This window comes from Camelina sativa, chromosome 6 (genome assembly GCF_030686135.1).
Source record: "Camelina sativa cultivar CO46 ecotype springtype chromosome 6, ASM3068613v1".
NCBI classification, from domain to species: Eukaryota; Viridiplantae; Streptophyta; class Magnoliopsida; order Brassicales; family Brassicaceae; genus Camelina; species Camelina sativa.
Genome location: NC_141885.1, coordinates 24112489 through 24138254, shown reverse-complemented (window position 1 = coordinate 24138254; position 25766 = coordinate 24112489). Strand labels below are relative to the sequence as shown.

General features: G+C 36.5%; 4 protein-coding genes across 13 annotated transcripts; 3 read left to right on the top strand and 1 right to left on the bottom strand.

Moving 5' to 3' along the window:
- The first annotated feature begins 599 nt into the window (after nucleotides 1–599).
- On the top strand, nucleotides 600–14384 carry LOC147942951 (UPF0725 protein EMB2204-like). Of its 2 annotated transcripts, XM_087453810.1 has the most exons (6): nucleotides 620–764; nucleotides 991–1125; nucleotides 1252–1438; nucleotides 1516–1619; nucleotides 1715–2222; nucleotides 14069–14384. In XM_087453810.1, exons 1-6 carry the CDS (start codon nucleotides 690–692, stop codon nucleotides 14074–14076), a joined length of 1017 nt encoding a protein of 338 aa, XP_087309936.1. In that variant the 5' UTR covers nucleotides 620–689; the 3' UTR covers nucleotides 14077–14384. The 2 variants fall into 2 exon arrangements, with proteins under 2 accessions (XP_087309935.1, XP_087309936.1); XM_087453809.1 differs by lacking the exon at nucleotides 14069–14384 and having other exon boundaries at nucleotides 600–764; nucleotides 1715–2520.
- On the bottom strand, nucleotides 7019–13489 carry LOC104774239 (65-kDa microtubule-associated protein 5-like). 8 transcript variants are annotated; one of them, XM_087453804.1, is made up of 12 exons: nucleotides 13353–13481; nucleotides 13101–13240; nucleotides 12746–12842; nucleotides 12557–12663; nucleotides 11913–11945; nucleotides 11231–11384; nucleotides 10483–10686; nucleotides 10147–10389; nucleotides 9850–10065; nucleotides 9554–9709; nucleotides 8190–9464; nucleotides 7019–7479 (listed from the first exon to the last, which is right to left on the bottom strand). In XM_087453804.1, the coding sequence occupies exons 6-11, from the start codon at nucleotides 11279–11281 to the stop codon at nucleotides 8421–8423; spliced, it is 1914 nt and encodes a 637-aa protein (XP_087309930.1). In that variant the 5' UTR covers nucleotides 11282–11384; nucleotides 11913–11945; nucleotides 12557–12663; nucleotides 12746–12842; nucleotides 13101–13240; nucleotides 13353–13481; the 3' UTR covers nucleotides 7019–7479; nucleotides 8190–8420. The 8 variants fall into 8 exon arrangements, 6 of the variants coding, with proteins under 6 accessions (XP_087309930.1, XP_087309933.1, XP_087309929.1 ...); XM_087453807.1 differs by lacking the exon at nucleotides 11231–11384 and having other exon boundaries at nucleotides 13353–13489; XM_087453803.1 differs by having other exon boundaries at nucleotides 13101–13462.
- Nucleotides 14385–15189: 805 nt separating the features above from the next.
- LOC104792682 (haloacid dehalogenase-like hydrolase domain-containing protein Sgpp) lies at nucleotides 15190–16779 on the top strand. Of its 2 annotated transcripts, XM_010518888.3 has the most exons (4): nucleotides 15190–15374; nucleotides 15638–15752; nucleotides 15864–16015; nucleotides 16124–16779. In XM_010518888.3, exons 1-4 carry the CDS (start codon nucleotides 15340–15342, stop codon nucleotides 16572–16574), a joined length of 753 nt encoding a protein of 250 aa, XP_010517190.1. In that variant the 5' UTR covers nucleotides 15190–15339; the 3' UTR covers nucleotides 16575–16779. The 2 variants fall into 2 exon arrangements, with proteins under 2 accessions (XP_010517190.1, XP_087309928.1); XM_087453802.1 differs by lacking the exon at nucleotides 15190–15374 and having other exon boundaries at nucleotides 16135–16779.
- A 103-nt stretch (nucleotides 16780–16882) lies between these two features.
- On the top strand, nucleotides 16883–18875 carry LOC104792683 (peptidyl-prolyl cis-trans isomerase CYP22). The gene is made up of 6 exons (XM_010518889.2): nucleotides 16883–17293; nucleotides 17529–17616; nucleotides 17753–17845; nucleotides 18036–18068; nucleotides 18290–18346; nucleotides 18568–18875. The coding sequence occupies exons 1-6, from the start codon at nucleotides 17058–17060 to the stop codon at nucleotides 18676–18678; spliced, it is 618 nt and encodes a 205-aa protein (XP_010517191.1). The 5' UTR covers nucleotides 16883–17057; the 3' UTR covers nucleotides 18679–18875.
- Nucleotides 18876–25766: the final 6891 nt, after the last annotated feature.

Below are 25766 nucleotides of genomic sequence, written 5' to 3'. Positions count from 1 at the left end.
GATTGACCCACTACTAAGACTTGTTCAAACATAACCACACTAACACAAGATCATACATATAAATATCGATGCAATCGGATTGAAAGATGTATTTAAAACTATTACAAATGAAACTGTGATGACAAGATTTGAGAATATGAAAGATCGTAGTATGTTTTTATAGTTTAAAAAAAAAAAATTGTAAGATTTTACTGTTTATATTAAAAACGAATTTTTTATTTATTTTGTGTTTTGATTTGGGTTAAAATAATTTATGGGTCCGCAACTGCGAACCCCAACAATGCAAGAACAAGAAAAGTGTAAAATAATTAAACGTGGAGTAAATGTTGAATGGCAAAAGGTTCTTGAGTTCCAAAAGAAATATCTCCCCTCGGTCTTTCCTGTACCAAGAGACCTAATTTTCAATACGTGTAGTTTCTTTATTCATATGCATGTGCTGATGTGCACGGAAAAGAAATACTAGTTTTGTTTACATGCGATAAAAAAAAAAAAAAGAAAAAAAAATTCTGGGTTGTGAAGAAGGCCCAATTAGAGTCCAAAATGGAGTCAGCCCGATGGATTAGGGGAGACATAAATAACCGCGTGGAAGAAACCAAAGTAGAAAAACCGACCAAAAGCATCGGCCGCTATCACTCCCGCCGAAATAAGAAACCTAAACCTTAAAGAGTTAGAGGACGAAGGAGGCGATCATGCTGTTTAACGTAACCCGTCGCAGTAACGCTACGATTGTGGAACAGATGAGAAAACCTATACCTACTATCAGTGTAATTTCTTCCCTCTTCTTATATAATATTTAAATATTTAACCATGAGATTGGGATTTGTTTGGCCATTCATGACTAGTGTTCCTTAATTTCGGTCGAATTGTTACATTCCTCTGCTTCCTCTAGAATTTAATTTTATTTTTGTTGATGGGAACTTAAAAAAATTTGATGGACTAATAATATTTTGATTTTATCTTCTAACAATATAATGATGGGTCTTTTATTAGCCGTTCGAGGCCAAGGGTTCGTTAGTACACCGCCTTCTTACACTGAAGGCAGTGATCTGTAATGATCGGTCTCCTTGTTGTAACTTAGTCAAGCTTTATGCTAAGATGGGTCTTCATCGTTACAATTTGTTTCAGGTCTCTTCTTTCTTTCTTTATTATACCCACATTACATGAACATGAACATGATGCTATCTTTATATAATCCTCGCGTTACTTACGTTAAATCAATGTTTTTCTTGATGTGTACGTACGTATGATTAGGGGACAAACTATCAGCTCATTCTCGTAAAGAAGTACCATTACAGATTGATTCTTGCTGCTTCCACTTACTACATAACTTTGGTTGCGATGGACCCATCTACCTCTTTGCTCCACACTTTTCAGACTAAAATCGATGAAGGCCAAATTGCCGGATTTGTTTTGAAGTGCAATATTGCTAGAATCCGAGGTAAAAAAAAAAGAAAACTGTGACTTGTGTTTTGCTATTGTTCATTTGCTTCCACTTGCTGATTTAATCTTGTACAGCGGAAACCAATAAGGACGAGCGGGCTTATTCTTGCTACTTCCCAGGTAGCATGCCTGAGTGGCCGACAGAGGATCCTTTCGACAACAGAAAGCGATTTTACGTGGTAAGATTATTGTTAAGAGAAACCCTCTTTGACTTTTGCTTTGCTCATCCATCTACAATTTACTAGTGATGATATTTATGTTTTGCTTTTTGTAGTTGAACAAATCAGAGGTCCAAGACAATGACTGGATTCGTCTTTACTTGGAACTTGCAGTCGCCAAATATAGAAGTATCAACATGGATCCTGATTTGTCCGACTTGAAGATTGTGAATGTGGCTATAGATACTAGCCAAGATCTCAGTGAGGGACTCAATGCCAAAAATGCAACTGTCTACATAAGTTACAAGGACTCGTGCGAGGCTCGGGTTGGTAAGGATGTTGATCGCATAGCTATAGTTAGAAGAACCTTTTGTGAGCGTACACGACAATTCACTCTCAGGGGTCGGCATCAGAGTTTAGAAATTATACCAAAAAAGCGTGCGGATCAGGGTGAGGACGACTCGTGTGAGGCTGGGGTTGGTGAGGATGCTGACCGCGTTAGAAGTAGCTTCAATGAGCATACGAGACGCCTCAGTCCCATGGGTCAGCAGCATCAGAGTTCAGTAATTATACCAAAAAAGGGTGCGGATCAGGGTGAGGACGACTCGTGTGAGGCTGGGGTTGGTGAGGATGAACATTTAACCCCCAACACATAGAATTTTCAAAAGAAGAGTAGTCAATAATTAATTACCTTCTGTATCTGCTGAAAAGACGTTCCGGCACAAGTTCTGGATGATATGCGGCAATGATGAAGTTTTATGATATCACCAATGGTCATTCTGTGGCAAATCACCAAAACAAATAGTTTATGATATCATAAAAAGTACCAAGAACTATTCTACCTCTTCTTAGTCTGGATTACCATTTTTATATTTATTTACTCTAAACAACGACGGTATGCTGAAGTTTTTAACATGCAAAATTTGGGTGTCATATCAAATAATTAACAATACCTCTAGTGAAGTCTTTGTTCAACTTCGAGAAGTCCTCCCCCAATCTGTCTCTGTCTGACGGCTGGCCGGTCACAATCGTGTAGCCGCACAAGCTGTTTGTAGTATTTGGAACCTATATATTTTCTACATATCGGATAAGTAAAACAAGAAAGAAAGAAAAAGAACCGGATAAGTCGCAAATAAGATTGTTGGTAACCTTGTGGGCAAGGTGATGTCGTGGTGAAACACATACACAAACACTCCACGTAGGTGAAAGTTCATTTCCTCTCCAGTCTTTCTGGCAGGCAAGTATATCTAAAAAAAAAGAGTGTGACAATCTTGATAATGTCGAATGTAAAGCTTTACATTTAAAAGTGCAAGGCTGCAGTAGGACACACTGGCACTAAAAAGAGGTACCTTTAAAAGCTGAACGATTGAAGGAAGCAGCCGCCTAAACAGTTGTCCATGGAGAAATATCAGCAAGAGTTTAGTTATTATGGTGGCCAAGAAAGCTCCTTTTTTGGAGTGATAAGGATATTTACATGCAAGAAGGCAAATGAGATCTAAGAAGAAAATACCTACAAACATATATTAAATCAACGTTACAAGAAACTAGCATTTTACTTCATACCATTAGTGCCATAAAAGATTATTCATTATGTCTAAGAGAGTAGATAACAGATGCCCAAAAGAGCACGCAGAGATCATGTGCTCATATAAACACAAATATAAAATAACAAAGCAATGAAATTCACGCATGATACCTTGTCAAAAACCGGCATGATATGTATGTTCAAATAGTTAAGAAACCTGCTGCTTGGAGCACCTCTGTTCAGAGAAGAACGAAGTTAGCAAGACAACCAGTCAAGTTTATAGAATGGACTCTATCCAGCTACTAGCAGCAGTTATTCCAAGTTCTTACCGCAAAAAAGGAAAGAGTCAGTTGCAGGCGTGATATCAACCTGAAAACCAATATTTATAATCAGGAATAATATCGCAGTACAAGGATAATTTCATGTAAATTTGGCTGTCCAACCTAATACTTCGAACTATTATGCTCACTATATGTGATACTGGAAAATCTACGAGCAGAGCAGACATGGTGATCAGAGCAGACACAATCACATTTTTATAACTCACTATGGCCATACTATCATTTTAACAATTTTGTCTGTTTCCTTGCATTCAAACCAAGACCAAAATATACTGGAGTTCACGGAAAAAATAACATCACTCAAGATGAACAGTGCAGCCGGTGGTACATCTTTTTAAGAGCATCTCCATCAGTGATTTTTTAAGTGAGTATCTACAATAGTAAATAGTAAAAAGTAATGATAAAATATTAATAAATGGGTTTCTTAACAATTCAAGACACCCACTTAATTTTTAGTTATTATTTTTAGCTTTTCACTATTGTAGATAGTTACTTAAGAAACCGTTGATGCAAATGCTCTAAGCTTTTTGTCAACAGGATGGAGTATGTACAAGGATAAACATACACTAATGCCACAGAACATGTAAAAATGTGATATACTGATATGCAACTAAAACATCCATACACAGCGGGATAAATAGTAGTATCATTTAAAAAAATCAAGAAATTTAGGTTCATCTTCGCGATGATGCAACACAACCAACTAACACCAAATTGAACGATGCAATATGACAAACTTACTTCAAATAGTGCATTTAACTCGCCTGTCCTTTGATATTTTCACAAGTTCTTGCATTCTTCTTGAGGAGCTTTGCCAGAAAAAAAATACACTCAAACTTGTCAAGAAATCCATAAACATTTCAAACTCTCCTCCAGTTACTCTCTTATAGGCTCTACGAAATCCAAATAAAGTCAATAATAAATGACAAGAAGAAGAAGGCAGATGGAAGAAACAAAAGGAACTGCATACACACAAGATAACGGTCTTACCTGTTTGATCAAATCTGTTACATGTCTCTTCATCTTCTCTTGAGGTTTTAAGAGCTCCCATTTAAGAGGAAACACCTACATATATAAATTAAGATAAAAGGATATATACTATGAAAATAGGGATATGGTATCACAGACCTCTCAAATGATTGTCATTTCTAATACTAGTAATAGATATGCAAACCATTTTCATATCACTTCCTCTGTTATTGTTAAGGAAACTACTTTCAAATCATAAACAATGTCAAGAAGGAGGAGACTTGACTAAACAAACATGCACTAGATATCGGCCACTTTAGTTGATTAAGCAGAGTTTGTACATCTTCAAACTGAACCAATATATGTTTACTTTACTGGTCTAAGCAGAGTTTGTACATCATGTCTACTTTACAGGTCTAAATCTACGAGAGAAAAATCCCGAAAGTTCTTAACTTGGTGAAAACAATGAGATATGAGTATCAAAAGATTAAGTTTTGAAACGCTGTTCTGGAGACCTTGCAAATAGCAAAAAGCCATTGATAAATTCTGACCTAATCTCTAATGAAATTCAAGAACTCTAAACGGATTTGATCATCAGTAATGGGAGTAAATAAGGCAGTCGAAGATGCTGTAAAAAAAGAGAGAAATAATTAGCAAAACACTAAAGGATTGCAGTGTCAACAGCGATACCAATTGAAAATCTAAGATATTTTAGCAGACTACAACCCATAGCAAGTACTTTATTCATTTAAACCAACGCCGGATGATGATCAACTGAGTACATTTTTCAAGCAGAATCAGTATTCATACCCAAGAACAACAGTAACACTACCTTTTGGATCTTGTCGAAACAATGACAAGATCCATTTGAAAATGTATGTAAGATAGTAAACTATTTATGGTTGCCGACTAAGTTATTTGGTGCGTTAAGTGGTTTAGTTTTTGTGCACTGTGTGGTTTTTGTTACGTCTTATGCTTGAGACTAATTTAACATTCTGCCTTGCTTTCAGACGTCTAAAGTTTTACTTTTTATTTCTGTTTCTCACTTATAATTAACTGCGGAAAAATCTCTTCACTGTGATTTGAAATTGTCAACACAGAAGGTATATGAGAAAAACTTTCTTCACTAAAGGCTAAAGCCCTTTTCCCTGAAACTGAGACGGAATGTGAAAAAACTCTCTTCACTAAAGCCCTTTTCCCTATAACTGAGAGCCTTTAGCTTTTATATGTAATTTCCTTTAATCTTGCTTATTAGGCATCTCTTAACACTGTTGTATCAGGGTTGATAAAAAGTTGCAGAAGATGGAAGCTGTAATTGTGAAGGCAAAAGTCATTTCCAGTCGACTGTAACAACGTTGACAAGAAAGTTAAGACAGATGCTTGGTTTGTCTGAGGATGTAGCTAGTTTCCACATGAAACAGAGTGTGTTCCTTTACCAGCTTGCAGTACAGAAAATGCCTAGCTAAGAGTCTCCTTTGCTTGTCAATGAGTCTAAATGTGGAACATTTCAAGTCAGCTTCACTTGAGGATCCCATTAGTGAGAAATTTTTAAATCCCTCATTGCTTCATCATCTCCGACAATATAATTGCATCGTCGGTTGTGAATTATGGATCAACTCAACGGTTGTACACGCAAGAGTATGTTTTAAATCCATTTCTCCATGCTTTGTATTTTTTTTCACGCAGTCATAAAACTCTGATTTCTAATTCTTGGTTGGTTATTGACGTTTTCATGACAGTGAAAACTTTCTATTCTGGAGTGAATGCCGGTGTGAAGTCATGCACTGTGAGAATGGGTCAGCTAAAGAGTTTGAAGACAGTGAGTTTTGTACTAACGCTTGCTATGCAAGTTATTTTGTTGCCACTAAAATAAGTTTTATTATTTGTCTGATGTTTGAAAGGAAAAAAGTATTCGGCTTGAAGAAATGTTTTTGATGAACATAGTTGAGAGGAGAAATTCAGAGGATTGGATGTTTGATTATGCTCTGCAGCGTGCTGTTAGCAAACTAAGGAAGAGGAAAGTTGTGTTACTCGTTGAGGCATTTGAAACCGTGCCACACGGTAGAGAACGTGTGAAAGGTTTTAAGTTATGGAAGGCTACCTTCAAGCGGTCAAGCCTGCAATTAATAAAGGTGAAATAACAACATATCTTATATAACTCAGCTAATAAATGAAATATGTTGCAAGTTCTGCTTATGAACAAGTACCTTTCTTGCCGCAGGTCCAGGGCTGATCCAAGAAAGGCAACTAAAGGAAGCTGAGTGAGATTTGTTTGTTTTATTTACTTACAAGAATCAAACCCCAAGTGTATAAGCTTTGATGGTTTATTTGCTTAGCTCTTTGTGTGGTAGTTATGCTCCTCAATCTATGAGGACTCAGTGTGTGCTGGCTTGAAGACTAGTAGCAGTATCTGGGACAATCATATGCGTTTGTCTAGTTCTATATTGTAACTATTCTAAAATTGTGAAACAATCAAATGTTGTTGTCATTAGTGTCTATATAGATGTTGAGTGTTGTTTTCAACCGTTGATTTCTATTGCTTTATGTTGTCCGGGTTACCTAGAAGAGAGGCATGCAACGGTATATAGGAAACCAAGAAATCAAGTACCATCATCCTTGATCATACGCATTAGCAAAATAACAGGAGTATGAGTCTAAGACGAGAGACCTACGAGTAAAAAATGAACCCATATACACTTAAGGGCGTCCACAAGAGAACACATAGTATTATCGAGACGTATGACTCAGAGCCCGAAACTCAATCCTTGATGACTTTGTTGAGAAGGTACTAGTGGAAGTGAGACACCTGCAATTATTCCTTTGATGAGAGTGTCAAGCTCCCCATCTCCTCTGATTTGCAAGCTGCAAATGCCTTGGTGTTATCCTCTTCACTTTCAGATCCCTGCTCGCATTTCCAGCTAACTCGAGAACTTCTGCAGTTAAGTATTCTAGAGTTGATGCTGTGTAGATTCTTTGCAATGGCACCAACACTTCCATGTTCTGAAACTCTTTGCTTGAGCTGACGAGGAATACGACCCACAGGACACTGAAAGAAGACCACATAGAAAGACAAAATAAGCTAGAGCACAGAGAAAGGCTTCCCATTAATCAGACAGATGTCTTCTTGTACATAGATATACATTCAAACCGCAAACATTTATATAGGGGAACACACAAGACACTTCAACTAACCACACAGTTCTTTTATTTGCTTGAACATTCATCTACTACATCCTATAGCTACTACAACGTATCGAGTGATTATCATAGTAAAATACACTGCAGCAATAAAGCCATACAAGAAACATGGATTTGTATGAATTCACTTGTGATATCTACAATTCGGCTTTAATGACTGGATTAGATTTACAGAAAAAGAAAAAGAAAAAAAAAAGCTGAAGAGAAAAAGAACACACACACAAAAGACAAGTAGATGCTCCCATTAAGGCCACTCAGTACCAATTGGTAGTACACACTAATTAGTTACAAAACAGAAGCACTCCATTGTATAAAAAGTCACTCTAGATTCTAGATTCAGTAGCACTGTCTTACACAACTACAAAGGGTGCATACAGAGAAATCGAGTTCGTTGGCATTGAGACTACCAATCTCCAGTGTAATGCACACATTGCTACTTAATTGCAGAAACACAGAGTAAAACGTATTTCCAGAATTCAGAAATTTCCCAATAATGCATTAGACATAGAACAAGGTACAAATCTTGTTAAAGAGAAGGAGCTAGGGTTTGAGGGATACCTGAATGCCGGCACGAGCAGAGCTAGAGATGGATTTCTTCTTAAGACTCTCTTTGTTAGCTGCCGTATTCTTTGCAGCTGACACACAACGTTTGTATTCTATTGGCTCTTTTTTTTTTTTTTGGCGACAAACCAAAAGATGAATCAAGCAAAGTTTTTTATGAGCTCTTCTTCGTCTTCTTTTGTTAGACGTAAACGGGCTCTTCATAGACTCATATTTTTCTTCTGGGATCTAATCATATACAAAACCAACCATTCTTTCTCTGGGGATGCCAAACTTTCTCACATAAGCTAATCCCCATTCAAGATCCTCACCGTAACATCGATGATATTCCTCGTTAATAAACCTGAGAGCATTTTTCTTTGGATTAACATTCTGTAACAGATATCCAGTAGAAAGCGGCACATACTTTTCTTCCCAACCATGTAAGACAAGCGATGCACTTATCAAGTCGCTAGTAGTAAAAGTCCAACAATCGTCGTGTTGACCTTGATCCCATATCCAACCGAGAGCATTCTTCAGTCTAACTCCAGATTCTTCCAACAGAAGATATTTTGAAGGCAGTTTCTCTGTCTCGTAAAAGACGATCAGTATCGTTCCATTATCCGATAGACGCAGACAACTACTCGGTTTTGTCTTCAAAACATAACGGTATCTCTTCCTACCTAGAAGACTCTCTGCTGTCTCCTGGGTGATCGTCTCTGCTATTTCAGTTTTTAACAGACGTCTGAACTCACGCGTAAGCTTTCTTAAGACAAGTGACCTCCTGACTCCTTTCATTACGAAAGTGTTTCCCTCTTCTTCTTCTGAAGGACCACTGTCAATACTTTCCGTTTCAGAAAGCCAACTTTCACCCAATTTTCTGTCAGAACATGTGCTTTCAGAAGATTCGCTTTCACAAGATTCGCCCTCTTCTTCTGAACTATCATAGTCACACTCCTTTCCAGAAAGGGAGCTTTCAGACCATTCGCTTTCAAGATTTCCCGAATGTCTGCTGCTTCCCAAAATGTGCCCAGGTGTTCTTCTTGAATAACTGACAGGTTTGAATGCCGTGCTCGATGAAACAAGAAGACCAGAATCGTCCTTGGTTCCATCTATATTGCAAGGAACGTGTCTTAAGTACACTGCCTTGACAAGACTCTTTCTTGCAGCATCACTATTGATGTCCGTATGATTCCCTCTGTAGATCTCTCCTAGTTCACACTGCCTCTTAAACACCAATTCCCTCATTTTGCTGGACTTCAGGGCATTTAGTCTTTTCACTTCATCTTCGGCCTACAGCCAAAAATATTAGATCCAAAAGGAAGACATATACAGGGTAGATGATAATGCTAGCTAACCAAAATAAAAACAAGATCCAATACCTCCAGGATAATGTCCAGACCGAGACATCCCTTTTTCAAGGCATCATCAGCTGGACCAGAAAGTAAGTCACTGCAATGGTCAAATCTTCTCCTCTCATCCATAGGTGTTTCCATTAGGTTCCACAGCTCTTGCATGCTTCTCCCCAAACCTTGTAGCTGAAACAAATAATAATTTTAAGGTATCAATCCCTACTAGCTGTGGTTTGCTTTCCGTGAAAGCTGGTGCAAGGTTAAATAAGAGGCCACCAATAAAAATTGCATTTATTATACATTTGAGAAGAATTCTTTTTTATTACCTTGATCAACCTCTCATGTTTCTCCTCCTTCAGAGACTTTACAAGTTTTGTTAACCTAGCAAGAGTATCATTGCTGATGCTTTTCGAATGAGTCTTTGAAAACTCGGTCAAGCTGCTATGAACACTACTCAGTGCCTTCGAGGAATCAAACGACATAATCTCTGACAACTCATGGACAGCACTGATATAAGAGTTTACTTTCTGCAGTCGAACAGCCTGAAATTGAAATAAAGACGATAAGCACATAAACCAGAAACATTTGCAAACAAATACGTGTAGATATAAATGTAAAAACACCTTTTCATTACGAAGAACCTGCAGATGTGCTCTAAGTTCATCCAACTTTCTTTGTGTCAAGTCACTTTCATCAATTTGTGGACCAGAACTAACAGGGTAATCATTTCCCGCTACGTTAGAAGAGATCTTTGCGATTTGAGTCAGTGTCTCAGAGAGTTCTTTCCTTGGCAGATCCTTTTTCATCAGGAGATCTTCCGATACAGGCTTGACAGTGGATATCTGCTCCTTCAGAGAGCCTCCTTTCTTCTCAAACAAAAAATAATAAACATATTATAAGACAATCGTATATGTTCTCTATGAAACATATAAGATGGAGTGTTGCTAAGAGTACCATACCCTTGGAAACGAAACTTTTTCACCAAGTGCAGGCATGACGCTGGCAATCTCAGCTTGAGCTTGAGCTAATGAACGCTGTAACTCAGCTCTGTACTTAGGAATTTCCTCCAACATTTTGTTGTATATATGCAGACATTCCTGCTCAAGCTCTAGGAGCATCTTATCCCTGTCACTGTAGCTTTCACCAATCTCATCCCAGGTTATCTACACCACAATAAGAATCAGTGTTAGACATATAAAACATTCCTGATCAAGTAGAGTTTAAGTAAGAAACAAAGGAAACATACATTGCTCAATTAGTATCATTAGTATCATCCTAATCCTGATTTCGATTACTGCTCAAATCTGAGCTAGCAAGTCAGTTGATTCAACAAACGAGGCTAACTAAGAAGATGCATCATGCTAAAATCAACCCAAGACAAAATTAGTGTAGAGTTCTTCACAGGAAAACCTAAAAACTGTAAGCAAATATAACCGCGGAGGCATAATTGGGGAATTTCAAAGTCAGAAAGGAAGAAACTGAAGCGTGAAATAGTCAAATTGGCTTGGAACGGAAACTAACAGAACCATGACGAGAAGCGCATAAAATCACCAAATTCGATTTTCAATTTGCGTTACGGAACGAGCCAATGAACCATCGGAAACTCAAAATCAAAGGAGATAGAGACGATCCCAATCGAAATTTCAAAACAAAATCTGGAGAAAATGAAGAAGCTACGCAAGAGGAGAAAGCGAAGAATCTGAGAACCTGCAAAAGATAAGTGCTAGTGACTGTTGAAGACGGACACATTTCCACCATCGGCGCCGAGAAGAGCGAAATTGACGATGCTCTGAAACCCTAGAAGGTGTCTCGAGGCTATCTGGTTAAAGAAGCGTGAAGACGATCCCGATAGATTTCGTTTCTAGAGCGAGAGAGACAGAGAGAGAGAGAGCAAATGTGAAACAATGATTTTGGCGCTAAATTAGAATTTTGCATATTATTTATATTTTCTTTTGTTTCTTTTTTTAGCGTGCCCACCAAGCTCAGATGTGAAACCAGAGAGTCCATTCACATTTGGACAGCTGTATTATTTTCCGTACATCATACTCAACAAAATCTTCAGGGGGGGGGGGGGGATAAAAAAGGATGTTTAAGTAGGATTATGAATATTTTAATACTAAATGTTGAAAATTGTTTGGTTAAAACATTTTTTTTTTAAGAAACTGTCAAATTATATGTCTCCAGCGGTAAATCCTAATTTTGGGCCCTTAAAAATTGTAAAGTTTTGTATTGTATACTTTTTTTTTAACATTTTATATTTTACAAAACTAATTAAATTATTGCATTTTATAAAATTTTAAAACAAACATTACGACATAATAGCATATTAAAAACAGATTACAAAAAAAAACGATCTATATAGATTAGGGGTTCTTTCTCATAAACATACCAGTCAAATAATCCTCAGACTCCAAACTGTTCACTGCAATACACAATGAAGTGAAAATCACAAGAAAATAAAATTCTGCTTAGTTTCTTCAGAAGGGAAAAGTATTTTTGGCAAAATTACAGTTACATAAGTTGAAACAAAACAACACTTGGAAAAATGCCTATTCTACACCAAAGTAATGTAAAATCAACCATAGCATCATCATCCATCCTAAGAGACAACAACTGAGTTCGTGGAAAACAGCAATAAATCACTCAGTTGAGGTGAAAGATCAGCAAAGACTTAGGATAAAATGCAGGATGAAACAAAAGCCTTAGGATAAAATCAATAACAATGAGTAAGACCAAGGTAGACAAATCAACAAACTGATAAAGAATCATAGGAGAGTCAATTCACTGCGAAAAGAAGGAGACTCGTGGCAAGCTGAATTTGATTTATTGAGAAGACTCGACTGGTTCATTCAATTTCTCAACTGAGACAGGTCAGGCAAAAGGTTCAAAGTTTATGTACTTTTTCCAAAGTTTGTGAGAGAACCAGCAAGAATCAGGTTATCTTCTTAGTACAACAACTAGGCCCCATGATACGATATTGGAAGCAAGAAAAAAAAAAAAAAAACAGAGTAAAACTAAGATCCAGAGACATACACCCCAAGTTTTTCTTCAGCTTCCGTATGCACAAGAAGAGTTCCAGTTTCAAGCCAGCAAGCTGGGAGACCACCGCTTGTGTTTCACTTCTCCAGTCTCCATGGTACCTAAATTACAAAACCTTTTTTTAATCACTAAATCATTGCATTGCAAATACAAAAATCTAATACATTTTGCTATCAAATTTACCTACAGTACTGTCCAGGACACTCCCGAAAAATCTCAGCAACCCGGCCGTAAAACTTCTCCAAATCGTTGATTTTTTCCTTAGATTTCTCGATAACCTCTGATGCATCCACAAAAAATAAGCAATCCTATAAGTAACAACCAAGGTTTCAATGGAACTTTTTAAAGAACAAAAGGCCATGTGTGACTCAATGTTCATCCTTTCCTTAAGAACAGGTACACAATATCTTTAGTTTTGATTTTTGCTTCCCTTGGAAGAGAACTTCATCACCAAGTTCTGAACCCAGCAAGCCATTTCAAAAAGATGCGATTTTTAACCTATTTTAGAATACAAAAGAGCCAAAGACTAATCATTTACCGGGAATAGGTCGAGACTGATGAACGAGAAGAAGGATAGCTTGGATTAGCCTCGTAGCGGACTCAATCTCCATAACCACAAACACGAATCTTCTCACGCAAAGCTGCAGATACTTCCAACTGAACACGGAAGCTCTCGAACTGTTTCAAACAAATGCAAGTTGTCAAATTAGACAAGTAAGACTTCTACTACTCTTTTACATCTTTATTGTCTCCACAATCGAAGAATTCAAACACCCAATTAAACTATCACCGTATCAATCCCTATAACAGAACTCAGGTGATGAGGGGAGAGAGATTGCGAAACGAGAGAATCTTTTTTTTTTATTATTCCCCCAGCCAATCACGTGATGACACACCCTCGATCTTTATTGTATCTAAAACACACCTAAAATAAGGAATGATTTTAACACCTTTTTTTTTTTTTAGCACCACCGTGACCGTGGTGCTCTTTATTTTGCATAACAAATGTGGTTTTTTTCTTATTTATTATTTGTGATGGGTATATAATACTTTGACTTTCTTTATGGTTTTTTTTTTTTTTTTTTGCCCTAGTAAATTTACAACATATAACTCAATTATGAAAAATTCATCATAGAAATGTGGTTCAACTATACTAAATAATGAAAAAAAACAAAAATCAATTAAGAAGTCAACTTACATTGACTTCGCGTTTTCCAACTTGTGAACGTGGCTATAGATACTACTACTACTCATACTAGCCAAGATCTCAGTGAGGGACTCAACGCCAAAAATGCAACTGTCTCAATAAGTTTTTACAAGGACTCGTGCGACGCTCTTGTTGGGTAAGGATGTTGATCGCATAGCTATAATAAGATGAACCTAGCTTCTGTGAGCGTACATGACTCTTCACTCTCGTGTGTCAGCATCGGAGCTCAGAAATTATACCAAAAATGGGTGCGAATCAGAGCGAGCGAGGGCGACTCGTGTGAGGGTGGGTTTGGTGAGGATGCTGACCGCATTACAAGTAGCTTCAATGAACATACGAGACGCCTCAGTCCCATGGGTCAGCAGCATCTGAGTTCAGAAAAAACGTGCAAGTATATCAGCGTGTCATCCGGCGGCGTTTAAGCGTCCTCGAACAGTGGCGGCTTTTGAGTCCTAGGCGGCACAAGGCATGCAAAAACCATGGCGTTGGCTTGGCTCGTCCTCTACACAAGACAAAGATCCATTTGAAAATGTATAATATTATTATTTGATAATAATATACTATTAGTGGTTGCCGACTAAGTTATTTGGTGCGTTACTTGGTTTGATTTTTGTTTCTACAACATGGCTTTGGTTACAACAGTATGGACATGAGAGGCAGTGTGGACCTCTGATACCCTTTTTTGCGAAAATTGACCTGATGATATTATTTGTATTGGTGGTCCGGTCTGTTCTGTATTTTGAATGAATGATATATTCACATTTAGCATCAAGATCTTATTCGTTTGCAATATTTTTTTTTTTTTTTTTTTTTTTTTTTTTGCATATACGTTATATCATGTAGATGCACCCGATGCAGAAGAATTGTATGTCAACTCAAATACTTAGGAAAAGATTCAGATGAATGCTCTCTTAGGACAAGAGTTGGAGGTGGCAAAGGCAAAAGAAAAAAGCTGTTGCAAATCTCAGCGTTGCAGTAATAACAAGAGATATTAATGATTATTTAATTGGGGAGGCCAGTTTGAGGATGGAGAAGAGCCTGAGTTTGGTCTTGAAGCACCACAGGACCTCTTCCAGGTCTGCTGCATATAAAATAACTCACTTCACCTTTTTGATCTTGACGTCCAATTTTGTCTTTGATTCCTTGTGGAAGCTCTCCTTCCAACCCTGCCTCTTTTACAATCGATGCATCGCCCATTACGTCCGCGATTAAAGCTCCGTAAAACTGCATCCACATTAAAGCTCTGAAATGAAACTTGTAAGTTGTAACTCTACTTATGTGCCTCCTAATTACGGATTTTAATCGAATTTCATATCTAAACCGGGTTGAATGTCAATGAATTTCGGTTTAATGTCTCGGTAATCTAAAATTGACACGTGGGGAAAGAAGAGTCCCCGAATCTTCCACTAACGACCATTCTGATACCTTTTTGGTTCTGTCCTCTTCTTCGCTTCTTGTTTTGTTTTGTTTTTGTTCACGAATCTCTCCAGTACCATTTGTTTTGTCTTCTCGTTTTGTTTTACAATCACAGATCCGATTTTTTTTCATTGGATCTCATCATCACATCAAAATGAATGGCTCCTCTGATCTTAATCCTTCTGAGAGGTAAGCTTTCTCTGATCATCAACGATACTTATAATCTCTTCTATATGCATGGATCTGTATTTGAAGCTTTCCATTTTCATCTTTCGCTACGTTTCCTACGATTCTTGTTAGTTTTGTTTAGAAAACTGCGATTTAGTCTTTGTGTTTGTGTCTCCAAGATCAATGGAACTTGTAGCTATCAAGTGTTTTTCTAATTGGCTTCGATTATGGCTTTGATGGAATCACATCTCAACTTTTTTTGATTTTGTTGTGTGGGAAAACAGCAAACCTTCTCTGTCACATCTTGCTCCATTAGAAGCCATTCTGTTTGATGTTGATGGAACACTTTGTGATTCAGATCCCATTCACCTTATTGCCTTTCAAGAACTGCTTCAAGAGGTTCCTTTCTCTTTTCTTTTTTATATCATCATCATATCTTCAATTTTTACAGCAAGATGTGAATTACAATGCTTTTTTTGGGACCTTCATATTGGATTCTTTCACTCACAGATTGGTTTTAACAATGGTGTCCCAATCGACGAGAAGTTCTTTGTTGCTAACATTGCTGGAAAACACAATTCTGAAATTGCTCGACTTTTGTTCCCTGATGATGTTCCTAGAGGGATACAATTCTGTGATGAAAAAGAAGCTCTTTACCGCAAGTAAGCCTTTTTTTATACTTCTCTTAACTTTCACGAACTTGTTTCAAAGGTTTGAGTGAATTTTGTAGTAACTTTGTGTGTTTTTGTTCTTTTCTTATTGATTTTTAGACTTGTTGCAGAAAAGATAAAGCCACTAGATGGGCTTATAAAGCTGACCAAATGGATTGAAGATCGTGGATTGAAACGAGCTGCGGTTACAAACGCTCCTAAAGAAAACGCAGAGCTAATGATATCAAAACTCGGCCTGACTGATTTCTTTCAGGCAGTGATTCTTGGCTCTGAATGTGAATATCCAAAACCACACCCTGGACCTTACTTAAAGGCTCTTGAAATCCTTAACGTCTCAAAGGAGCACACACTAGTGTTCGAAGACTCCATCTCTGGGATAAAAGCTGGAGTTGCAGCTGGAATGCCCGTGATCGGACTCACTACAGGTAATCCAGCAAGCATCCTTGTGCAAGCCAAACCCGCTTTTCTCATCGAGAACTATGCGGATCCGAAACTGTTGGCTGTGTTGGAAGAACTTGATAACAACAAGGGAAGTTCTCAAAAGTCTTAAGTCTCACTTGTTTGGCTTATGGAGACCACACAGTTATGAAGTTTATACCTTTTGTGTTAGTTGATTGGTGTTGAATAATTCTTTTGGGAGTTTATGGACCATGGAAGCTTTCAAATACCTTATTATTCATGTATTGATCACCACATACATGCACAATACTAATATACCATTGTCACAAAATAATGGTTACTATACTTTTGTCTAATTTCCATAATTTGTCTTTTGTTAATTTTGCAAATTACTCTTTTTTTAACATTAATTTTGTAAGCATTGTTTTCAATTTAAATGTAACACAAAATAAAAGCCCAAGTAATAAAGCCTCTAAAAGCATAATAATAATAATAATAAAAGAATCGATCATAATAATAAAAGCAGAGAGAGAGAGACAGAGACGACAAGGAGGAGGAGGAGGAGGAGCTGATAGGTATCGCCGGAGCTGAGAGAAATCAAATCATCAAAAGAAAGTTTTGAGGTAGAGAGATAATGAATTCGGGAGGAGGAATCGTTGCTGCACCAACAACAACAGCAGCTCCTTCAAGCGGCGGCGGTGGTGGAAACGTTGAGTGGCATGTAAGACCATCGAACCCTAAAAACCCAGTTGTCTTCTTCGATGTCTCTATTGGTGGCATCCCCGCCGGTCGTATCAAGATGGAGCTTTTCGCCGATATTGCTCCCAGAACCGCTGAGAACTTCAGGCAGTTCTGTACTGGTGAACACAGGTACGCATCTAAGTTCTTCGTTCTTGCATCTTTGGATCTTGAATTTTACGAATTTAAGATTTAGAGATTGATGAGGTTTTAAAACTTGCTGCATCTTTCATGCTTCAGACTAGATTTTGTGTTTGTTGATGCATAGTTCTTGAACCTTTGCTTAGCTTAAAGCGCAGTTCATAATGGTTTTGAGTTACTTAATCTAAACCCTTGTTTGTCTTGGATGTTGTGGGTGCAATTGCAGAAAGGCTGGAAAGCCTCTTGGTTACAAAGAGTGTCAGTTTCACAGGGTCATCAAGGATTTTATGATACAAAGTGGTGATTTTCTTAAGGTTAGTTAGTATTTTTTACTTCTTATAAGTCCTCACTTCTTTGACTACTTTCTGTTGGTTCTCAGCTGCTGGCTCTCTTGTTTATGTTCTTGGTTCGTTACTGGATACCTAATACATATATGTTACAACTCTGCAGAATGATGGTAGTGGATGTGTGTCAATTTATGGCCACAAGTTCGATGATGAAAATTTTACTGCCAAACATACTGGCCCAGGACTGCTCTCCATGGTAAGCAATTGGCTTTATGAATCTGAGCTATAATTTTGTTCAGTGTGGTGGATATATTGAATCAGTTCCCCTCGAGCTTTTTGTTATTCATGAGATCAAAACTTTGTTATTCATGAGTCAAAACTTTGAATTTGATGTATTACTCACGACTTTGGTTGCTAATAATATGGCTCTCATTCTTTTGTTGTAGGCTAACAGTGGACCAAACACAAATGGGTGCCAGGTAAATTTCAGTCTCATTATAATGTTTGTGATATGAGACAAATTGAAACAAAAATGTGGATTATGCAAAACTTTGAGCGTTGGATGCCTTATGTTTTGACTATAACGCTAAACTATTATATAAATCTAAAAGGGTTTAGAAAAAGTACGGTATATTAGTTGCTGCTTTTGGCATAAAATCTTATAATTGAGGCTAATCACCTTTGCTTTTGGCAATTGCAGTTCTTCATCACCTGTGCAAAATGCGACTGGCTTGACAACAAGCATGTTGTCTTTGGGGTATGTCCTCTCTTCACATACACATTTTTACTTTTCAATTTTCTTCCATCAAATTTATTAGTTCTCCCTTTGTGGTTATAACTGGGATCGTCAAACATCAAAAAAAAAGACTTGAATGCCCTATATAGTTGAGGAAGAGCCATCAAGTCATGAACTCTTGTGCGTATAATCTGTAGTAGTGTTGTTTTTAACTCATTGCAAATTCTTCTTTTGATGTACAGAGAGTTCTTGGGGATGGTTTATTGGTGATGCGGAAGATTGAGAACGTGGCTATCGGACCTAATAACCGGCCTAAGCTTGCGGTTTTAATTACTGAGTGTGGGGAGATGTGAAATGTTTCAACCCTCCACCGAAAAGGCCAAAACACTCCTTAAAGAACCTTTCCGCTGAAGAAGGAATGTAGTGAGAGCCTATTAGTTGTCAGCTTACGCATTGTGACAGAAGCTAGCTATGATTTGTATTTTAGCAAAACAATTTGTTAGATTCTCTTTCTATGTAGTGCCAAACTATAAACCTTTCCTGAAAGAAACCAAATTGCTCAAATCTGAGCTAGCAAATGAGTTGATTCAACAAAGTGAGGCTAACTAAGAAGTGCATCATACTAAAACCAACCCAAAGACAAAATTAAAGTACATCTGGCTCTCTCACAGGAGAACCTTAAAACTGCAAGCAAATGTAACCGCGGAAGCATTATTCGGCATTTTAACGTCAAAGTAGAATAAAAATTGAAGCGAGAATTGACAAAATTGGTCGGGAACCGAATCTAACAGGACAGTGACGAGAAGCATAAACCCTATAAAATCACCAAATTCGATATTCAAATTGCGTTACGGAAACGAACCAATGAACCATCGGAAACTCAAATCAATTGAGAGGTTTTGTGGTTGGGTTAGAAAATATACTACATGTTTTAAAGGGTCAAATGGTCATTTACTATTTTCGAATATTAGACAAAACAAAAAAAGAGAGACCTATGTTGCATGGAAACTTTTGATTTTTGAACCTTGGTTGATTTTTATAATTCGTTCAGTTACATTTGTGGTTTTACGAAAACGTTTCGTGATCTTTGTGTGCTCTTTTGTGTATGAGCAGATGTAAATATCACACAAGAGGGAGAGGAAGCATTTGAGTTTCTGAATCCCTAGGAACTAATTCTTGCTCTCGTAAAATAGTAACTTTAGACCATGTGCACTAGAGAAACTCATCTAACTTGCTCAAAATTAAATTAATTTTGAAGCTCTTTTTAGAGTTTTTTCTTCTTATCTTATTGATTGATTATTCACTTAAAGATTCTCTTTTTTTAAAATTCTTAGTACTAAACAAAGCAGATAGAGCTTTGGATATGCTTCCCGGGGAGGAATCTTTGCAGCACGTTACTCTACACAGTCTCTACTACATCTGGTTCAGCGGTTCTTAGGTCATCCTCAATGAAAAGTTTTAAGAGGGGTTGTTGTTGAAAAGAAGCAAAAAAATAAATCAGATAAATAAAAAAAGTATAAGAGAGCCTCTTATTTAGTAGACTCGTTTATGTCTTTATAGAATAAGAGACCATACAGTGTCACTTATTCGTTAGCTGAATCAAAAATAGAAAAAGAAGAATTTTTTTTTTTCTTTCGGAGACATTTTTTCCTTTCATCTTTCTGTCTCTCTCTTTCTCTCTCGATCGAAGTCGAAAATTCACAAAGGAAGGAGATTGAGTATGCAATCAATGGAGATTGGGTCGGAGGAGATCCGATGCAAAGTTTGTGATTAAATCTGCGGATGGGCAATCGCAGGGAAATGAATCGACTCCGAGATTGAACTTTTTTTTTTTTTGAGGAGTGATCTCAAAGGCTTCTTAGGCCCAAAGACTAATCTCCTGGGGCCGGAGGAAACCATGTTAAAATTCGAACCCCCGTGACCAATGCTACTCGAACCCTGGTGGCGGGACTTTTCTCCCTTTACCACTGGACCAAAGCGACTTGGTTTAGATTGAACTTGGTTTAGATTGAACTTTTCTAACATCCGTGTCCGTATATGCCAATACATCAAACACAATTGAAGCCATCTTTGATGTATTGGCATATACAGTGGTACAGGATCTGTAGGAATTGAAGCCATCAGTCGAGGATGTTTCAAATGTTCTACAACTAAACTTGGAACACACTGGGTTTGTTGATGCTTCGGTTATACACACTGCTCGAGTCGAAAATTTCTTGGAACGTGCAGATAAAATAGTAGGCATGTCTTGTTTTAAGATGAACAGTTTTCAGTTTCATAACTTGTTATTACTTGCAAGCTTCAGCTTTCTTTTGTGTTTGTTAAGATTATTCTTTACTATCAGGCAAGGATGGAGCAAACTTCAGCTTTCTTTTCATATTCTACTTTTAATTTTTAATTTTTTTAAAATAATTTAAAATTAAGAGACTCAAAATTAAAACCCACAATTGGAGGACAAAATTTTAATTAGAATTCCCAAAATTCTTATCCTATTAAAAGTACAAAATATATTAATTAAAAATTTAAGAGCTCCAAAAATATAATCCCCATTGTGGATGACCTTAATAACATCTTGGACAGTGGGATCAGCTGTAGGGATGCTATGGTTACTCATCTCCCTTTATTTCTCTTTCTCTTAGTACTCGTTCTGTTTCTTTTAGTTGTCATCTAGCCTAAAAAAATTTGACTAATAGAAAAATTAGAAAAATATTAAAGAAAATATATAATTGTTTTTTAAATCTGTGTGAAAAAACCTTTAAAAAAAAAACCTATATTTGCAAGGTAATTATGCCATGACCAATAGACTTGGATCACAGACATGTGCTACTGGCCAATAGTCCCCAAAGTCGCTATACAGCACCATTAGCGTTACCATTTGGATGCAAGCAAAATCTCTTATTTTTACGAAGAAATCATTTTGATTTTGTTATGGTCTTATGGAATGGAAGAAAAATTGATGGATGGTTTATGATGATGAAAATGAACTTGATTGGTTTATATAGGGGTATTGTCTTTAGGTTTAGAAAATTTGGTAAATCTTTTCGTAAACAATTAATATTTTCTATTATAAAAACTATTTTGTATAATATTCACTATAAATGTGGATTTTGTTAACGATTGAAAAATAGTTAGTTACCATAATTGTCATATTTTGATTAATCTCCATAAATGTCAAAATGTTATTGCAATTTTGCCATTTTGGTTTGATTTAATTGAAAAATCGACATTTAGAAGGTAATGTATTATAGTTTCCTTTGTTCAAATTAACTAGGTATTAGTCCACACAAATTGCATAATGGTTTTTATTATATTTTTGAATATTTTTAAAAATAATATTTTTTTTCCTGGTAACAAAATAATCAAATAATAGATTTTTTTGCTTAAGATTGTATTATAGTAAAATTGTATCAAACAAAATTATCAAAAAAATTAGTAACTATATATAAAAATATCATGTATAAATATTCCTCATTTCAAAGTTTAAAGAAATATAAATAAAATATATATATATATATATTATAACTAAAAATATAGCTAATAAAAATAAAAAATATGAAAATTTAACCAAAGACATTTTATCTTCAAAGATAAACAAATTAGTGGGAGAATGAAATTTATATTAATTATTGGGTAGGAGTTACATTTGAGTTAAATTCAGAATTATATATGACAATAAATGTGAGTTAATTAGAAATAATTTTTTTATTTGTTTTTTTTATAAAATAAATACCAAGTGGTCCAATGAAATTTTAAACTTACACATGATTTGTTTTTTTTGTTGATATAAACTCATACATATTCAAATTCATATTATTTTGTAAGTGACAAACTAAATTAGTTTTTGTATAACATCATATCAACTTCAATCTAAATATTTTTAAAATTTTCCTAGGAAAACTTCTATCTTTTTGGTTTCTTTTCTAAATTTTCACTCATCAATTTAATTCTAGTGCTAGATTTCATACTAATTGTTTCGAAGGTTTAATTAGATGATATATTTTAAAAATTCTATTCTTTTTCTATATATTACTCCATTTAAATTTGAGTGCTAGAAGAGAACAGAAAATTAGACATGGATATCTCAACCTCATTATTTTAGAAATTTAATATGAAAAGTAAGTATTTAAGCATAAATATATCGAGGAACCAACCCCAAAACTCTTCTCCGACTCCGGTGTAGCTCTTGCTCACCGGCGTCGGGATCTCGTTACTTCCGCTCTCGTTACTTCCGCCCTCCTTTCTACTAACGCTCCTTTTGTTTCTTTGTTTTTTTCCCCGATTAATTTTCTTGTTTGGTTACAAAACCAAGGCGCAGGAGGCTTCCGGTGAACCCCTTCGTCCTTTCTCTGAATACTTCAACCGGCAGAAAGGATCCACAAACAACCAACATGCATAATTTCAGATCTGGATGCCCGCTTTCCCCTGGAAAAGCTTATTCTGAAGCACCGAGTTCAGCAGACGAGATCCTCTTTGGGCAATCTGTTTCATCCCACCCGGTGGAGACGGTGACGGCACACGGCGTTTCCTTCTACGGGCGAAGCGTCCATCCTCCCATTCACGGAGTGTGTTTGTGGTCTCATGTCCCATGCATTTACCCTTCCCCCGGCTTGCTTCTGCTGAAGCCTTGTCCACCAGAGATGTTCCCTATCTTGCACATCTATACACCATCTCCGGTCAACCGCCGCCGCATGCTCAATCCAGCTAGGTCAACCACCAAGGAAAGCGACTTCCTTCTGGTGGGCCTTGTATCTTTTGACGGCCCAGTAACATTTCAACAAACCAAGGCCATGACTAAAAAATCCAGGTTAAATTTTCATGAACCTTTGCTCAGGCCTGGCTCATCGCTCCCTCGTTTGGATTGTAAGGGCAGAAGCTGCTTACATTACATCTCGACAGTTATGAGTTGGGTCCGCGAAGATCTTTTTCAACCCCTGGTTCAAAGCTTTTCCCCGATGATCACTCTTCATTCAAGCTATAGGCTTTTTGGAAAATTGCTTCTGGTATCAGCCCAAGCTTATGGGATGAGGAAGGACGGCATTATGACCCCGCCTCCACGGAGCAGTGGTTACCGACACCTCCTTAATCCCCTGCTTCTATATCCCGCGTTCAATGAGCGTTACCGCATTCAATCTATCTTTATTCGGGAAGAAACATATACCTTGGTGGCCCCAATTCTAACTTTATTCAGTTCCAGGTACGAGTATTTAAATCTCTTGTTGACATCAATCTATAGCCAATGGTGTGATTAAGATTACGAACTCTGTGATTGCCATGTGAGTAGTAATTCATCATTGTTGCTTTGGTGGCACATATCCTGTAGAATCCTGGTAATAGTAACCCTTTTGGACCCGATTTTGAATTGAATTTCTATGGTTATTGGATCTTGATTCCAAGTCGTCCGAGTTATGGTTATGACTCTGGTTTGTCCAAGGTCACTTCACACCATCCGGCAGTTATACCAAGGATCCTCAAGCAACAGAGCATCCCAAACCTTGCTCGAATCCTTGTTAAGCTGATTCTTTTGGGTCAAGAAAAGAGAAAAGGGTCTCTCCTCTCTCTCTCTCTCTCTCTGGGTTTAATAACTGAAAAAAACAATATGCAATCTGGCGGCGATTTCACCAACGGCTTCCACGGCGACCATCACCGTGAGCTTGAATGGGAAGAGAAGCAACTCGGTGGTGGTGGTCTCAGCTCTTCTTTTGGCCGAGCCAAGAGACGTATTAGTCGCGGCGGACCTCGTGACCTTAGTGACGGCGGAGCCAATGTGTCTAGGGTTTCTGACCAGCTTGCCGAGCAGAAATCACTGGAGACTTCGGAATCTTCTCCTTCTCCTTGTACTGACTTCACGAAGAGATGATCAAGGTTCTCTCTTTCGCCTTCCCCTTTTGTGCTTTAACCTTACTTCGTGTAGACCTTCTCAAACCGGTGAGAAGTTGCAGTCTTGACCCCTCCATTAACGCCAACATGTCTAATGACTATGGCTATCTCTCATCCACTGATTTTTCATGGAAGAATCTATCGACAACCTTGATCTCACATGTACCAAGCTCCCTCCAAGATCTTGGCTCAAAGCTCTCAAGACCTTATTGCCGATTAATCCTATCTTTATTGTATTGCATTGGTGTTGTGGCATTGGGGAATGTCCCTCCATCTTTTTTCCAATTCCATGCTTGTATGAACCTTACTTCTTTTGAGTAAATGAATGCAAGTGTTGTGACAAAAAAAAAGATATTTCAACCTCATTACCTTGTGGGGTGAATATAGTAGAAGAATATTTAAAAATTATTACTTATAAGATGATAATCTAAAATAGACAATGGAGATAAACCTTTTAAAACATCAAAAACAATGTAATATATATATATATACCTTACAAACTCCAAAAATATAATTTAAAATTAAGCTTTTACAATGATATTTTAACCCATACAAAACAACAACAACAACAAAAAACACAAAACAAAACAAAACAAAAAGATTTGAGGTGTAGTAAAAGAGGATGAGAGAATGAATGAATGAGAGAATAAGATAATGCCTATTTATAGGAATTGAAGTGATGCATAATTATATTTAAAAAAATAGGAGTTACATTTCTAAGTTATTATGTGTTTTAGTTATATTCTTTTCTATATTTTACTCCATTTAAATTTGAGTGTTAGAAGAGAATATAGAATTAGACATGGATATAGTAAAAGACCTTGTGGGGGGGGGGGAGAATATAGTAAATGATTATAAAAAATGATTACTTACAAGATGATAATCTGAAATAGACAATGAAGATAAACCTTTTAAGATATCAAAAACTATGGAGAGAAACCTTTTAAAACACCAAAAACTGTGTATTAACAACAACAACAACAAAATTTGAGATATAGTTGAAGATGATGAGAGAATGAGAGAATGAAAGAATGAGAGAATGAGTATTTATAGGAATAGAAGTGATGTAAAATTCTAATTTATTATGTGTTTTAATACAATTAAGTGGAGAAATATAGATAGGAGTTACAATTCTAATTTATTATGTGTTTTAATACAATTGAGGGGAGAAATATAGTTAATGCATAATTTCTATAATTTCAGTTTTATATTAAAATGTGAGTTAAATGTCATGATTAAATATTTTTATTTGTGGATTAAAATAAATAATTTTTTTAACTGCATTGTCAAGTGGACCAATAAGGAGAGAGTGAAACTTTACTTTTTATGTATACTAGGTATTAGTCCACGCAATGTGTGGTTGCATGCATAATAGTTTTTATTATATTTCTGTATATTTATAAAAACAAAATTTTTTTCTTTTTTCTATTAACAATAATAACATAATCAAATAATAGATTTTAAGATTGTATTCTAGTAAAATTGTATCAAACAAAATTATCAATAAAATTAGTAACTATGTGTAAAAGTATTATGTGTAAATATTCCTCATTTCAAAGTTTAA

Coding starts and splice junctions, on each gene's coding strand:
- LOC147942951 (XM_087453809.1), top strand. CDS start 690: ATGCTGTTTAACGTAACCCGTCGCAGTAACGCTACGATTGTGGAACAG. Junction 765..990: donor AACCTATACCTACTATCAGT/GTAATTTCTTCC, acceptor GTCTTTTATTAG/CCGTTCGAGGCCAAGGGTTC. Junction 1,439..1,515: donor CAATATTGCTAGAATCCGAG/GTAAAAAAAAAA, acceptor AATCTTGTACAG/CGGAAACCAATAAGGACGAG.
- LOC104774239 (XM_087453804.1), bottom strand. CDS start 11,281: ATGGTGGAAATGTGTCCGTCTTCAACAGTCACTAGCACTTATCTTTTG. Junction 9,710..9,849: donor AACATGAGAGGTTGATCAAG/GTAATAAAAAAG, acceptor TATTTGTTTCAG/CTACAAGGTTTGGGGAGAAG. Junction 9,465..9,553: donor GTCTGGACATTATCCTGGAG/GTATTGGATCTT, acceptor TTTTGGCTGTAG/GCCGAAGATGAAGTGAAAAG.
- LOC104792682 (XM_010518888.3), top strand. CDS start 15,340: ATGAATGGCTCCTCTGATCTTAATCCTTCTGAGAG. Junction 15,753..15,863: donor TTCAAGAACTGCTTCAAGAG/GTTCCTTTCTCT, acceptor TTTCACTCACAG/ATTGGTTTTAACAATGGTGT. Junction 16,016..16,123: donor AAAGAAGCTCTTTACCGCAA/GTAAGCCTTTTT, acceptor ATTGATTTTTAG/ACTTGTTGCAGAAAAGATAA.
- LOC104792683 (XM_010518889.2), top strand. CDS start 17,058: ATGAATTCGGGAGGAGGAATCGTTGCTGCACCAACAACAACAGCAGCT. Junction 17,846..18,035: donor GCCCAGGACTGCTCTCCATG/GTAAGCAATTGG, acceptor CTTTTGTTGTAG/GCTAACAGTGGACCAAACAC. Junction 18,347..18,567: donor ACAAGCATGTTGTCTTTGGG/GTATGTCCTCTC, acceptor TTTGATGTACAG/AGAGTTCTTGGGGATGGTTT.